At 47.2% G+C, this 15,679-nt stretch overlaps 1 protein-coding gene across 6 annotated transcripts in view; it reads right to left on the bottom strand.

Annotated features, from left to right (window-relative positions):
* kdm6a (lysine (K)-specific demethylase 6A) overlaps nt 1-15,679 on the bottom strand; it is a 70,557-nt gene that overhangs the window by 24,493 nt on the left and 30,385 nt on the right. For 4 of the 6 annotated variants that reach the window (XM_062534291.1, XM_062534292.1, XM_062534295.1 and 1 more), the window contains 10 exons: nt 14,385-14,439; nt 13,270-13,304; nt 10,965-11,058; nt 9,263-9,389; nt 7,784-7,882; nt 6,000-6,219; nt 5,083-5,217; nt 3,144-3,272; nt 2,174-2,251; nt 1,418-1,525 (listed from right to left, as the gene is read on the bottom strand). In XM_062534291.1, coding sequence (XP_062390275.1) covers nt 1,418-1,525; nt 2,174-2,251; nt 3,144-3,272; nt 5,083-5,217; nt 6,000-6,219; nt 7,784-7,882; nt 9,263-9,389; nt 10,965-11,058; nt 13,270-13,304; nt 14,385-14,439 — 1,080 coding nt within the window. The remainder of the gene's footprint in view (nt 1-1,417; nt 1,526-2,173; nt 2,252-3,143; nt 3,273-5,082; nt 5,218-5,999; nt 6,220-7,783; nt 7,883-9,262; nt 9,390-10,964; nt 11,059-13,269; nt 13,305-14,384; nt 14,440-15,679) is intronic. The other 2 variants (XM_062534293.1, XM_062534294.1) reach the window with 1 other exon arrangement.

The raw sequence follows: 15,679 nt of genomic DNA, 5'->3' as shown, positions 1-15,679 counted from the left end.
TTTTAAAAGAAGAAAACCAAGCCTTTAAATCTATAATGACACTAACAGTTCTAAAATACGAAGATGCCACTTTCTAGTTAGCCTTTAGTGTGGCAGCAGAGGTCTGTGCAAGCATACACATATGTGTCGTTCCACGGCAAAACCAGTCGCTTGTCGCAACAGGCGTTTCTGAGAAAAATGGCCATTTATGTCACTTGTGCTAAAATCGTGGAATTTTTTTTGTAAGTGTTTTGAAACAGTGGGAGGTCTACACTGTACGGCCATGAATACATTTCGCCGAAAAACTGACCTTTTGTAGTCTAAAAACATGAGTTTGTTGAGGTGAGAAAGTTAGAGGAAGCAGGAAGTTAGAGGCGTCTCGTTTTTGCCGCTCTATTCCAATATTTACGGTAATTGCACTCATTGACAACCACCAAGCCATCCGTGTGCTGTGTCGTTGATACAAGTACCGTAAATCTTGTAATAGCGGCGACCTTACAAAGCGTTCGTGAGTGTTGAGCCGACGGTTAACTTCAGAGGCAGATTTCTCCGTTTTTCTATTGGCATGACAGGATGAACTCAACTCCTTTGAATGTTTATATTTCAGTAATATGACGTTCAATTCATTAGATATAGGTATCGTTTTGAAGGTTGATTATGCCCCTTCCTGAAAACGTAATAACTTTGATTTTGAAAATTTGGACATTGTGAATGATTTCGCCGTGGAAGGTCACATATGGGCCAATGAGCCAATCAGCCTGCCTTAGCTTGACACCCAACAGAAGTGGATGCTGCAGTTTTAGTCCTCTACTACTACCAAGTCCAGTCATGTCATGCAATACCAACATTTTCAGCAAAGTTTAGACCTCTCCTGTGAAAAAAGCGATATTCTAGCAAGCCTTTCCAAGATAAATCCTATGGACAGTCTTTTCATCCCCCCCAAAACCGCTTCCACTACACGTTACCACGAGTCACACAGTCCATTTGGGAAACAAAGCATCATAAATATTTCTCAACTATGTCAAGCATGCATAAATGTTCAAGTATTGGTTTTGGCTATTGTTCAAAGTGCTTGCAGACATCTTAATGGCTAAATGTAATACACAAAAATGCACAGCATCCAGAAACCAAAACGACAGTTACACAGTCACACAGTTCATTTGGGCCAAAGGGACGCATATCAGCTGAGCCCAGAAGACTAGTCCAGGGGTCAGCACCCCTGGCAGATCAAGGACGCCCCAGGGTCTCAGAAACAGGCCTGGGAAACGCTACAAAAGCTAACTGGCGAAAGGCCTGACACCTGTGCGGAGATGAGAGGCTGGACTGAGAGCTGAGTCAGGTATGCAGAGCAGCGAAATATGGACAACACGTAACAGGAATAGGGGACTAGGGGGGGACAGAGCCAATGGAGCAAATGGAGGCTAACAGGCCACCGTACCTGCTGCTGGTGCTGCTGCATGAGGGCGCACTGAGCCTCCAGCTGCTCCAGCATCTGCAGCTGAGCCGGCTTCAGGCTCGCCCGGTTCGCCCGCAACTGGTCCAGGAGCTGCGGAGAGAGCATGAGAGAAACGACGACACGTCAAGACATGAAGGATGTGCTTAAGACAACCGTCCCCCACGCCCCACATCATCCATCTGCTTGTCTCATCACTCACAGGGCGGCCCTGGGTGCTAAGTATTAACGTTAGCCCAATAGCAGGAAACGGCAAAAACACACCTGGGCAAATCAACAAATAAGCCCACATAATGACAAAAGGTGCAAAAACTGCTCACAGATGCAATCAGACAACTTATCCACAGCTACCCCAACCATTTCCATGCTAACATTTCAGAACTTTTTTTTCAATTAACTATTTCAATGACATTCCCATGACAGTCACAAAATCTTGAGTTAAAGTTAGGACATCAAATTAAAATAAAATAAAAATAGACACTTGCAGCCTTTCTACACTGACACAAAGCAGGTCGCAATCTCCGTAGGTGTGCGTTTCCCCACTTTTCCATGCAGGGGCGAACAGTGTGCCGTACCCCTTTAAGACCAGCTGGTCTAGAGCTCAGGTCATGTGATCATACACTAGGGAGTTCATGTGTGTGACAGGGAAAATTTACTCCGAGTAGGAGACACACAAATCACTTGCAGGGAACATAAAATTAATAAATAGCCACGAAAAAAAAAGGAAAAACGCAATCAAACCTGCAACTTCTGCGGCGTCAAGTACCAGTTGGGGTTTTGCTGTTGTATTGGGTTGTTTGCCCAGGAATCCGGAGAATTCTGTATTTACAGTTGGGGTGTGTGTGTGTGTGTGGGGGGGGGGGGGGGGGTGTAAAGAAAGAGGAGAAAGAGAATGAGAGGAAGAGGGAGAGTTGGTTAGCGATTTATATATCAACTGTTTCCTTATGGACTCAAGACAACATTAAATAAAAGGACTACAAATTGCTACCAGGATGATGACTACATCTATTTCTACAGCATATATAAATTGGGGTGAGAAATTCAGAAAATTGGGTTCAGAAAACACCAAGTTCTATGTGAATCACAGTATGGGGTCGTCGAGTAGACGCCAGCAGTGTAGGAGTTTCGAAACACTCAAACATGCTACCTACACCTGCCCCTCTACCATGTCCCATGTGCTAACCAGTAATTGTGCGTCCAAGAATTCTACCGTGAGAGCAAGAAACCTCGATAGTTAAGGTTTAAAAGCCCTTAAAATGTAGGACATCGAATGCCAATACATGCTTTACAGATTCATGCTTTGCAATACAGATAACTGCATAAATGTGCACGTAAATGCATTTTTTGTGTGCCTTTTTCCCACTCTACAGAGCACTCTAAGCACTTAATAGATTACTGCCACAGATTCATCCACTCACACACACAAACACACACACACACACACAGACGGTGGAGGCTGCCAAGCAAGGCGACAACCTGCTCATCGGGAGACGTTGGGTGCTCAGTGTCGAGCTCAAGGACACTTCGACATGTGGTCAGGAGACGCTGGAAACAACCCAGCAACCATCTCATTGCTGGACGACTCCCACACTCCTAAATGTGTCGCCCGCTAAGACACAGACTCTCCTCTCTTCTCCTCTCCCCACCAAACCCTCCCCTCCATCTTGCGCTAACGGCGGGCGATCTGGGCCCCCCCCCCCCGGCTGCGTACCTTGGCTGGGCTCGCCGTCCTCTTCCTCTTGGCGGGGCTGGACAGCTCGTCCGCCGGGCCGGCGGTGGCGTGGAGCGGCAGGGAGTGGGCCGCGTTCTGGCCCTCCTGGTTCTGATGGGGCTTGCAGGCCTGAAGGGGCGGCAACGACACACACACACACAAATACAGGCGAACAGCTGGGGAAGTGTGCATGGAAAGAGGCTTCACAAGTCAATTTATACACACACACGTACAAAAAACATCCTTACACACATGCACTCGCACGCTCACACTCACACACACACACACAAATATACAGGACTCACACCAGGAGGTCTCGAATAAGAGAACAATCTCAACTCTATTCTTTGACTGAGGTCAACGCTTACATAAGAGCATTGGACAGCAACAACTAGGGAAAAGCTAAGTAAGTAAGATCTAATAAGAGTAAGAGTTAATAAAGGAAGCTTACAAAAAAAGCACCTACACAAGACTGGACGTCAGGCTTTAAAGCAACTGGAAAAAGATTTTCTTGATGCCAAGATTTACATGACGTGCATTGTTATGTCAATATCAACAACTCATGTTATACACTTTAGAATTGATACATTTCCTACTTACAAATGGGAGATTAAAAACATCCCAAATAAATATATAAACAAAATCCCTGACCTATGAAACCATAGCCCTTTTCTTGGCATATATAATTCTGACGTAACAACAAAAGAAATCGCCAGAAATGATCGACATCATTTAACGTTTACACCACTGGTAGGTCAACATGCTTGGGATGTCAAACAGCCAAGACGTAGAATGGAGAAAACATTAAGTGGAGCCAGAGGGACATTTCTCTCCCAGTTTTGACGGATCACTAGACCCTCAACGAAAGGATTAGAACACACTTCTAAAGGACTCTTAACTTTCAACTTAAGAACCTCCACCAAAGGAAACACAGGCATTCACACACTCAACTCTCACCCAAAACAAAACAAAAAAAAATTATACACAAGACATTTCATCAACACGGACATCATAATCATCATCATCATCATCATCATTAGGATGGCTACAGGTTCAGTGCATGCGATAGGGATGACTTGAGTGAGAACATGTGTTTAACTTATGACTGCCATGTTGTGATGGGGGATGTGTTGCTACAAGAGCAGTCTTCCAGCTACGCACACTAAAAGGCAACACACACACACACACATACGCGCACGCACGCATGCACACGTCAGCGCTCATATCTGATGCAACACTGACCGTGGTGTGGTGGCTGAGGCGGGGACAAAAATAAAATAAAAAAACGACACACACACACATTCACACACACACACACACACACACACACACACCAACCTAAACCATCTCCTTGCGACAGAGATGGGTGATTGTGTGTGACTGTACAACTTCAAGGGGGGTAAAGGAGTTTAATGTGTTGGGTTTTTTTCTTTCTTTTTTCTTTTTTTTTTTTAAACAAACAAAAACTTTTTGGTAGGTAGTTTTTAGACAGTCCGATTAGAGAAAGATTACGGCTCAAAAACATTCAGGTCACAGCTAGGACAGGTGACCCACTATGTACAATTTCATAAGAGCGCTATGCAATTTTTCCTTGTTGCTTTGAAGAGCCCAGAGATAGATCATCTATCAGCTTTGCACCATAACCAGACTGTTGTAACAGCAGCGTGTGTGCGTTACGTCTGTGTATATATGCGTGTGCGACTTTTTGTGTGCGAGTGTACACTGTCCGAACAAGCCAGCATCTCTGAGCGTCTGCGTGCATGTCAGGGAATCTGGTATGTGTCTCTCTCTGTGCGCATGTTACAGGTATGCCTATGGGAATGTGCTATGTGTTGGGAGTTATGTGTGCATGTGTGTGTGTGTGTGTTAGTGGTGGAGGGGTTACTCTACAGGCCGGAGGGGGGGTTCGGGGGAGGGGGGCTAGGCTAGCTCTTCTCACCTGCTGTGCCGTGCTCAGGGCGCCCTGTCTGGAGGTAAGCTCAGCAGGGATTGGCAGGCTCCACGCCTCCTCAATACTAGGAAGCATTTTACTTTTACTCGGGAGACTACCTTGCTGAAGGTTACACAACTGAGCCTAGGAGAAAATCGTGTAGAAAACACATTTGGGAAAAAAAATAAAAAGAATGAGTAAAAAAGGCGGGTTCGGAAACCACCTTGAGAGAAACCTATAGTATCAGATGCTGTGTTATGTACCATAAGGAATGTTATCTTTACAGCAAGAGAGAGAGAGTACTGACTTGAAGTTCTGTGCATGAATATTGCCAATGATAAGAGAGAAATCATAAGGGAAATTCAAAAAAATAAATAATACTTTCAAAACTCAAATGCTTGGAATAAAAAGCTGGAAAGTCAAATGCCATGATGAGTATGCTGTAAAACTGGTGAAGATGCATGGCATCTCAGCCACATGAAATCTCTTTTCCACAGCATCAATAATAACAAAAAAAAACACCAGACACATCAAGAACACAATAAACCATTACATAAGGATTCAATTTAAACATATAGACATCTCGAGTGCGTGGATGTAAGGCAAAAATCAGCATAGCCAAACTAAACAAAAATAATAATAAAAAACGATACTTCATAAAAAGGGTAAAAAAACAAACACACCAACAACACAATCAAAACCACCGACAACAATAACAATCAGTGCACAAACCAAACAACAACAACAAGAACAACAACAACAACAACAATAACAGCAACACCACACATACACACAGATATCTGTGAGTCGAGCGACTGCACAGCAGCAATAGAGAGATAGAAAGGCCAGCCCTACTGTGAGCCGCGTCTCAGGTGGAGGTGGGGGTGGGAGTGGGGGGGCTGAGCGGAGAGGTGCTCAGGGTTTACCTGCAGGCATTTAATGCGCGCGGCCAGGGCGTTGATGTTACTGCAGGACTTGCTGCGCGTGGCGTTGATGTAGCACTTGATGGCGTCCTGCGGCTGGTTGCAGGACTCGTAGAGCGTGCCCAGGTCCATCCAGGCCGCCGCGTGGCTGTGGTCCAGCTGCACGGCGCAGATGTACGCCTGCAGAGCGTCCATGGGCTGGTTCTGCTGCTGATACAACACACTGGAGGAGGGGACAGAGAGAGAGAGAGAGAAAGGGAAAGAGAGGGAGGGAGGGAGGAGAGAGAGAGAGAGAGAGAGAGGGGGGGGAGCGTGCAAGAGAGATAAAAAGAGCGAGAGTGAGAGATTGTAAGAGAGAGAAAGATGAGAAAGACCGAGCAATGTTAGGAAGAGAAAGAAGATTTTTTAAAAAGTGGAGGACAGAGAGGGTAAGAGGAAGACCGATAAAGAGCAAGACAGAGAGTACACAGGAGGAGAAAGAAGAGAGAGAAAAAAGGCAGAGGCCGAGATAAAGAAGAAAAGTGGGAGGAACGGGGGGAGAAAAAAAATGAAATTTAAGTAGAGAGCACAAGGAGGATTGAAAAGAGACAGGATGAGCACAGAGAGAGGAAAGACCGTGGAAACAGCAGGAGAAAGAAAGAAAGAAAGAAAGAAAGAAAGAAAGAAAGAAAGAGAGAAAGAGAGAAAGTGATGGGAGTCATAAGGAAGGCCGGCGTAGGGGCAGGTTGCAGGGGGAGTGGAGGCCAAGGGAACGTGTGTGGGAGGGAACGCAACGGAGTAAGAGGAGGAAACGGGAGTAAGCCGTGATGAAAAGCATGATCGAAAAAGTGAAGGAGCGAGGGATGACAGGGAGGGGAGGGAGGAGGCAAAGAAGAGAGGGGAAGATAAAGATGAAAGATGAATAGCAGTTGAGATGGATGACATGGAGAAGTGGAAGGAGTGAGGGAGGAGAAAGAGAGGGAGAGAGAGGAGGAAGAGAGAGAGAGAGAGAGAGAGAGAGAGAGAGAGAGAGAGAGAGAGAGAGAGAGAGAGAGAGAGGGAAAAGGAGGGAGAGACAGGAGGATGAGGAGAGAAAAGCCAGAGGCACATTAGATGAGAGCGGAGTGAGTGGCCCAGACTCTGGTGATAAGAGGAGAAGTCTGAGAGGAAGCTCCATGGGCGCGAGATCAGAAGACCACACGGGGAGGGACCACTCTGCTGGAGCCTCAGGCCCCTGATAGGTCAACAATTGAAACCAGGTGGAGGAGATACTAAGGAGCCCCTCAAATCCTAAGAGCCACGACTTCTTTCCTTCCCTCGATTACTTGCTCTAGCCACCCACATTGGCCCCTCTTCCCAGTCACCTCAAAGGGCTTAATCTCCTCCCATTCTGCAATCAAGGTTTTAAAATCTCATCATTTTTTCGCTCTCCAGCTTATCAGAGGGTTGTTTTCCTCGTCCTAATTGGGGAATTCTGCTCGTCTCTGGGGCTGCAACCACCCCCCTTGCGCTCTGCTCTCCCCGTTCCTGGCCTACTGGGACCCCTAGAGCTCCTCACGTCTACTCCCACAGGAGAGCGAAGACCCTCCACACCTGCCCTGCCCCCACCTGAGTACCCCCACCTGAGTAAAATCACTCCCATCTGGGCATCACCTCGCAAACAACCATTACCAACTACTTCACCCCTCATTGCACAAACAACAGTGTTTGATGTTTACATTAAGATGTTTTCCAGAAAGGGAGAAAACAATACATTTCCCATAAGGCACTGAGCACCAACATTAAAAGTCAGGAAGTGAGTGGCTTACCCTATTGAGCACCATGTGTCTGCACTGGCCTCTGATTTGTCAATAGACTGCCGGTAGGAGATGAAGGCGTCCTGGACCTTCCCGATACTGGAGTAGCACCTGAGCATGGAGAAGACAGTGGAATGGACAATCAGAGGTCAAAGTTCAAAGAAGCTGTAACTGTATTAAATCCCATATACGACCAAGTAAACACCAAAAAAACAAACAAAAAAACAGGATGAAATCCTACAAATACTGAAATCAAAGAAAACCATTGGTATAATAATAAATGAGCGCGCACACAAACACAGCACCAGTAAGGTACATGCAAATGATACACGGGCAATTCACATCGGCCTAACGACTCATGCAAAGTCTATTGTTCAGCCTCACCCGTTGCTCAACACCCCCCACTCACCCTCACCTGCCTCAGTGCAGTGCAGTTGAGGACTGACGGCCCTATACTGCCCTATATCACGGTTATTGGTCCTCTATGACTGCCGTCAGCATACCACAGTGATAAGAGGCTCATTGCTGGGCTTAATCTATGCATGCTTCTCCTTCACGCTATCTGGAGAAACACCCCAAGCACCAATAGTCATGCCAGCCGGTACACACAGAGGTTTGTGTGAACCAACCGCAGAAGTTTACTTAGCTCCAAAAGAGTTAATACTAAGAGGAGGTTGTTCAGAAACTGCCACTCATACCAACATAGCAACAAAGAGTGACCAGCGCAAGTGTGCAAAAGGGTAGCTTACGCCATCCCCAGAGCAGACTACTGTACATGTACAGGCTCTGGAAAATGCTGTTTCTCATCATTTTATTAAAACAGAGGCAGCATATTAAGAAAGTTAACTTGACAGATTTAAATCCACACAACTGAAAAGTTTAGTCATGTAACACACACACTTTCTCCAAAACTACTAACAGTTATTTATTTATTTATTTTAAATCCCTGATGTAGCCTGACCCCTTGCTCTCTACCAGACAAGGAACTACTAGCAGCTACGCAAGAGAAAGTTCCAAACGGCTGCTCTACTCTGCTCTCCAGGAGACAACAATCCAGAAGGGCCATTTCCGGTTCATGTGCCAAGTACTTCCCGCCTCATCCTTCTCCTTTTCCTCTACTTCCTGTTTGAGTACAACACAACGGCGCCACAGACACCCAAGCATACAATGAGTCAAACATCAAACCGTTGATACAGCTGACAAATCCAGCCAAGTCTCCGGCAAAGCCACGCGATGAACACCAAACATCTTTTGCAAAACCATCCAGCAACATCAACGCAAATTATAAAGTCTACATGGTTTAGTCTACAAGACGACAGAGACAAACATGCAAAAAAAAGCAACGTGAATGCCTACTCTGTAGGACTCCCCAATGACACCATGAGCAGTACATTTCAATCTACACATGTTCAACCAACATAATGAAATACACCATGAGCATTATAATAAACACCTTGAGACCCAATCTGCGATATAGAGCGTTGGTCCTACCTGCCCAGGAAGTACCAGGACTGTCCCGAGTTGGGGTCAGCTTCCAGGGACTTCTGCAGACACTGGATGGCATAGCTGTCCTTGTTGGCTTTGTCCCCGAGCTGCTCCACCGTGTGATGCATCCAGCCTGCAGCGGCACCCCGCAAAGAAGAAGAGGAGGAGGAGGAAGATGAGGAGGATGATGAGGCAGAGGAGGAGGAGGAGGAAGAAGAGGAAGATGAGGCAGAGGGCAGCATGGTTAGTTTCCAGGGTACTGCGCAAGTGCAGGTAGTCTAACTCCTGACTCCACACTAGCTCCTGCTGCAGCTGATCTACAGCTTGTCTACAGTTAGGCTAAGCTAAGACCGGTGCGTTATCTCCTCCTGCTCCCCCGCCCTCACTCTACATGCTCTCTCTCTCTTCCCTCCCTTTCCCTCTCTCTTCTCTCTCTTCTCTCACAGGAGGGGTAGCTGCCTGACCGGCGAATCAAACCCCGACCTGATGAAAACATAAACAAATAAATAAAAGAAGCAGCCAGCAAATGGAGAGCCTGCTTACAGTCGCTGTGTGCACAATGGGAGGGAATGAGGTGTGTGTGTGTGTGTGTGTGTGTGTGTGTGTGTGTGTGTGTGTGTGTGTGTAAAAAGCACAAAGATAGAGGGAGGGAGCCAGTGCGCATGTGTGAGACTTAAAACGGTTCCGTCTGGGCGCGCTCTGTCCAAACAGCGCTGTGCCTTGCGCTTCCCTCCCACCCAGGAGCGGTCGTCAAGGGAGGCCAGACAGCTTGTGCACACACACCATCCTCCCCCGCTCTCCCAAAACGACCCCAACTCGTGTCTCACTCACCCTGTCCCTCGCATTCACTCCTGGGTAATAACCAGCCTGCCACACACACACAGTCTTGCACCCATTTTGCACACACCCTCTCTTAACACCTGTGGCAAGCCTGGCGCCCAAGGGACTGTTGCCATGGCAACTACACTAGCGCTGACAAATGCAGGGGAGGGAAAAAAATGGAGGTAGTTTATGACAGGGAGGGTGTGTGTGTGTGTGTGTTTGGAGGGCTTAACATTTTACAGCAAAGCTTTAGAAAGCAGACCATGGTGTTTGGAAAAGAGGAAGAGTGCTAAGGTAGGAAGTGTCTGGTGTGTGTGTGTGTGTGTGTGTGTGTGTGTGTGTGTGTATGTGTGTGTGTGTGTGTGTCTCTGTCTGTGTGTCTGTGCGTGTGTGTGTGATAACCCGGCGAGCCAGTCTAACGACAAGTTGCATCAGACAGTCTTTTGAGACTGGAGCGGGAGGTGTCTGGAGAATACAGGGATTCCAAGCAGGGAACGACTAATTTGGGAATACTTGGCTGTTTTCTTCGCTATATACACACACACTGACATGGGGTGATGCAATCCAGTGAGTTTACCAGCACACCTCCCGATCAAAAGCCATAATAAGCAACTATAACATTAGAAATAACAAAGACATTCCATTCCTATCAGATATCATTATTGAGCCATAATCATTAACAAAATGCAGGCTGGTACATTTACATGGTAAAGATTCCCCTTTCATTCCATTGAACAAAAAAGCTGGTAACCAGAATATTGTTACCCAACATGAGCTCACACTCGAAGTGCCACAACAAGCACGCTTATAGGCAGCCACTGAGTAGGCAAACAACTACAGTGAAAATCCAGCCGCTTGTAGCATGTAGACATCCAGATGCACTTACCCAGTTGTTGGAGGGTGGTTGCCTTCACCTGTGCCGGAAGATTCTCCGTTTGTAAGAGAGTCTCGTACGCTTCTTTTGCAGCGCGGTATTTCTTCTGCAGAGAGGAGCGGAGGGAGAGCAAAGAAGAGAAGGAGAGAGAGAAGAGGAGGAGAGAAAGAGGAGGGTGAGAAACCAGACGAGTTGACCATTTTTATGACTGTCCAGTCTGGACACAAAAGGGGCCCCTGAGACTGACCAGCACAATGTGTGTGTGTGTGTGTGTGTGTGTGTGTGTGTGTGTGGGAGGGGGGGGCTTTCAAAGTGTGACAGTGGAGGAAGGGGGCAATGCTGTTAAAGTGTGACAGTGGAGGAAGGGGGCAATGCTGTTAACTAGCAGAGAGAAGAGGAGGGGGGTCATCAGACACTATGGGAGGGTCAGTCTGGGACATAACAGAGCAGACAAGACTCAACAAGTCGGACCGCTTTAGTGTCTGTGTGTTCGTCTCCCTCTGTGTGTGTGTGTGTGTGTGTGTGTGTGTGTGTGTGTGTGTGTGTGTGTGTGTGTGTGGGCTGGTTGCCCTACGGTGCTGTATCAGAGAAACCTGAGAAGACCACTTAGAATAAGTGTTTGTTTTTCTTGCTGACCTTGAGACAGGCAGAGTCTAAGCCCGAGCACTTATCAGGATCTTGGCTATAGCAGAGTCAAACACACACACACACACACCAAGAGTTGTGTTTTCACAACCTGTCTAGGTTTACTAAAAGCAGCATGTCAAACATTTCTGTCCGAATGTTCTGTCTCTCTAAACACACAAACACACAAGTACACACACACACACACACAGCCAACTTACTTCACTCTGACGCAACTTACGGACCAATTTAAAAAAAAAAAACTTGGGCAGGTTACAAATCCTTTTTGTCCGCTAAGCGGGATTCCAAATGAGCATTCAACCAAATACTGGAGGGCCAAAGAGATGAGGTCAAAAATAGCAAACATGAAACAAAAACAGAAACCTGGTGACCTGAATGCATCAAATGCGCTTTTCCGTAATCTCGGTCATGCCCAGGGTAAGAGCGCACACACCATTAAACCGCCGTGACCTTACAATCAGTCCATAAATCAGCCGTGTTTAAGTCACTGGTAAGGCTAAGCGTACAGCGCAGCGTTTTTAAGAGATGTGCTTGATGTCTCGGTCAGATACCAAAAGGAGCACCTGGGAAATGTAGTCAAAGTTCACTGGTGGAGAAGTTCCATAATCACATCTCACGCCATCAGACCAGAAACCACCCGTCTGGCGGTTGCCATGGCACACAACAGGACTGCCCAGACCAGAGCCCTGGGACTGAGCACTTGATTGGCCAGTGAATGATTAATGGCTGGGCAATGGGAAGGGTCTGGCCTGGAGCTCCATACACTGCACACAGGCTGCAAACCATAGACTGTATATATACTGTAGAACTATGCTGCAAACAGGCGTCCCTCGTGTTCACATGTACTCAGACCATTTTTAAATCAACATTTTTTTTTTCATGTTTCTGTGCTATGCCAAAATAAATTTGATGTCTGAACTTCGCTTGATAAACTGAGTTTCTAACAGTAAAGAATCTCAAGTCTTCCGACCTGTGACTTAATGTTTTTTTTTTTTTCTTCAAATCTGTAAAACAATGATTGGGGCAGATAACGTCACAATATCCGGTGCAGCTCGCGTGCTAGTGTGCAGAGATATATTTAGAAAAACACTTAAAAAAAAAAACATCTGGATACGTGTAAACGGGCCCTTAAAATAACACCAGCAAAAAAATTCAATCCATGGCAAAACTGGCCACTCAGGGAAGGGATGTGTGTGTGTGTGTGTGTGTGTGTGTGTGTGTGTGTGTGTGTGTGTGTGTGTGTGTGTGTGTGTGTGTGTGTGTGTGTGTGTGTGTGTGTGTGTGTGTGTGTGTGTGTGTGGAAGTAGAGGTGATCTTGCGTGGCCTGATGCCGGAGGGCAGTCTCTGGGGTGGCTGCTTTCCACAGGGACCCCTCTCGGTCCCGTGTTAATTATTTACCACTTCCCCTCTGTGCCAGCAGCCAGATGTGACAAATCACTGCAGTCTCAACGCCTCACAACACACACACACACACACACACACACACACACACACACAGCTACTCAGCACCCAATCACATCAATAGCCTCACTCCTTCCGTGTCCCCTAGACATCACAGACCACACCAACATTCTCAACTGCAACATTCTCAACAACAATAAGCCAGTGGTAAAAGACAAAAAATGGACACTTCTGTTTAAGTTAGTGTGTAGTGTATACTGATTGCCCTTACCTGAATTTCATATAAGTGAGCGATGTGGAACTGGACTGTATGACAGAGAGAGAAAGAGGGAGAGAGAGAGAGAAAGAGAGAGAGGGGGGAGAAAGAAAAACACTGTTAGCAAAACTATTCTGAGAAAATGAAAGGCTAGCAAAAGCCCTTTAGGAGAACATGAACACACTTATCACAAGGAGAGGAACACGGGCTGGAGTAGATTAGAAAAATGGAGCCGGCGCAGGGCTGAGGGGGCCGAGGTGTGGAGAGGGCTGTTTCCATTAGTGCACCTCAGCAGCTATCGCTATGAAGAGCACAGAAGGTGTACATGCTGATTGATGGAGAAATAAAGCAAGGTAGGCAGGGTAGGAGGGATGGCAGGGGGAGAGAGAGAGGGAGAAAGAGAGAGAGGGAGGGAGGGAGGGAGCGGAAGAGGGAGCAAGGTAGGGGAAGAGGGAGCGAGGAAGAGAGAGCGAGGGAGAGAGAGGGAGGAAGAGATGAAGTAGTGCAGGATGAACTGATCAAGTAAGGGAGGGAGAGATGGAAAGACAGAGCGCAGAGAGGATGATATGGAGATGCTATAGAGCGGGGGGGGGGGGGGGGGGGGGCATCGACTGCGCCACGGTATGGCTTTGCGAGATCTCTGCCTGCCTGCCAACCTGCGCTGCCATTACTGAGCAGTGTCTTATTACCGCCTGGGCGCATGGAGCGCCGCTCCAGCCAGCCCCGTATGGCTGTTACCATAGCAACAGGCTGTCTCAGGCAGAAGGGAAATGGCAGGGAACAGCCGCTTCAGATGGAGGGAGGGAGGAGAGCAGGAGAGGAGGAGAGGATAAAGGAGAAGATGACGCACAGGATAGTTAAAAGGGGGGGGGGGGGGGGGTTCATGTTTAGCAAAAGAGCATTGAAATGTCAAGCCAAAAGTCCAATGGTTTGCAGTGGCTGTATCAGTCAGACATGCTACATGGGGACAAGTCTTCTGAGAAAACTGAGGGCTGTTAAATAATGCAGGCAGGTGGCTGCCTTCAGCAGTGAGCGTGTGAGTGTGTGTGTGTGCGTGCGTGTGCGTGTGCGTGCGTGTGCGTGTGCGTGTGTGTGTGGAGAGAAAGATGGGCTTGTTTGCTGGTACTTACTTTCAGCTTTGGACAAAGTGCAGGGGTTCGAGTCAATCAAAGCCAGCTGAAAATGCTGTGAAGAGACAAGAGAGGAGGAGGTCATTAGATGAAAAAGCCACACATTGGTACACCACAAAAACAACAGAGAAAACAAACAACAAAAAAAACCCAAAGTGGTCCTCAAGGGCACAGCATCAATTAATGACACTCAAGTGATGACTTGAAAAGCTGTGGATGCCGTGTTGAGCGCACCAAAAACAACTAGATCACACCACATTTTCACATTAGCACGCCCATTCCAGCTCCGTAATGAATCCCAGATTATGTTACTATTGAGCGGAGTGCGCTACACACACACACACAAACTCCCCAACATCAGAGCCGTGGTTGCTAGGTGACTGCGGACCGCTAAATGACCTTTAGCATGGGCAGCAGATCATAGGCATTAAGAATCGTGAGCGGGGTTCCCACAGCAGACCGAGAGTGGGAGAAGCAGGTAGGTGTGTATTATCAGTCATCGAGAGTGTGAGTGTGTGTGTGTGGTGTAAGAAGAGGAGCGCTGACTGACTGCATCACAGACAGGAGACTGGAAAAATTAGGTCCAGGTTTGTGCGTAAAAAGTGAACAGGTGCTCAGTGTTCCACACAACCAGAAGACACAAATACCTGACAGCCATGAAAATGAATGGGGAAATAAAAACACAAACACACACAAGCTGCTGCTCAATTACCAACACCACACAACCTTCTTTGCATTCAGAAAGCAAGTGACACCAGGAGGGAGAGAAAGAGAGGGAGAGAGAGAAAGAGGGAGAGAGAGTCAGGTGTGGGAGGTCTCCTGAGAAACTGATGAGAAGTCCCTGAGGTTGGATAGGAAATGGAGAGGGGGGCTAAGTGCAGCAGAGAGGGGGATTAGAGAGACAGTGAGAAAATGAGGAAAAAAGAAAGGGGGAAGCAGAAGCTGAGAATCAGAGAGCGAAAGAAAAAGAGAAGACATGAATGTAGGAAGATGAATATACCCCAAAGAGCAGAACAAGGAAATGATGGGTGTAAATGACTTTCCACTGACTGTGTGTGTGTGTGTGTGTGTGTGTGTGTGTGTGTGCGTGCGTGTGTGCTCGTTCCACTCAGCTCATAGATTCATCAGCACATCTCTAATCCTCACACTCCTCCTCTTCCTTTCGCCATTCATCTCTACGTGGTCCCTCTGTCCTTCAGTCCCGACAAGGACAAGACACGTCCTCTCTCGCTGACACACACACACACACACACACACACACACTTGTTTTCCAGGCCTACAAGAACTGAGCTCTT

This window comes from Sardina pilchardus, chromosome 4 (assembly GCF_963854185.1).
Source record: "Sardina pilchardus chromosome 4, fSarPil1.1, whole genome shotgun sequence".
Taxonomy (NCBI): Eukaryota; Metazoa; Chordata; class Actinopteri; order Clupeiformes; family Clupeidae; genus Sardina; species Sardina pilchardus.
The sequence above is the reverse complement of the archived record's forward strand: the minus strand, read 5'-3'. Positions and strand labels throughout refer to the sequence as shown.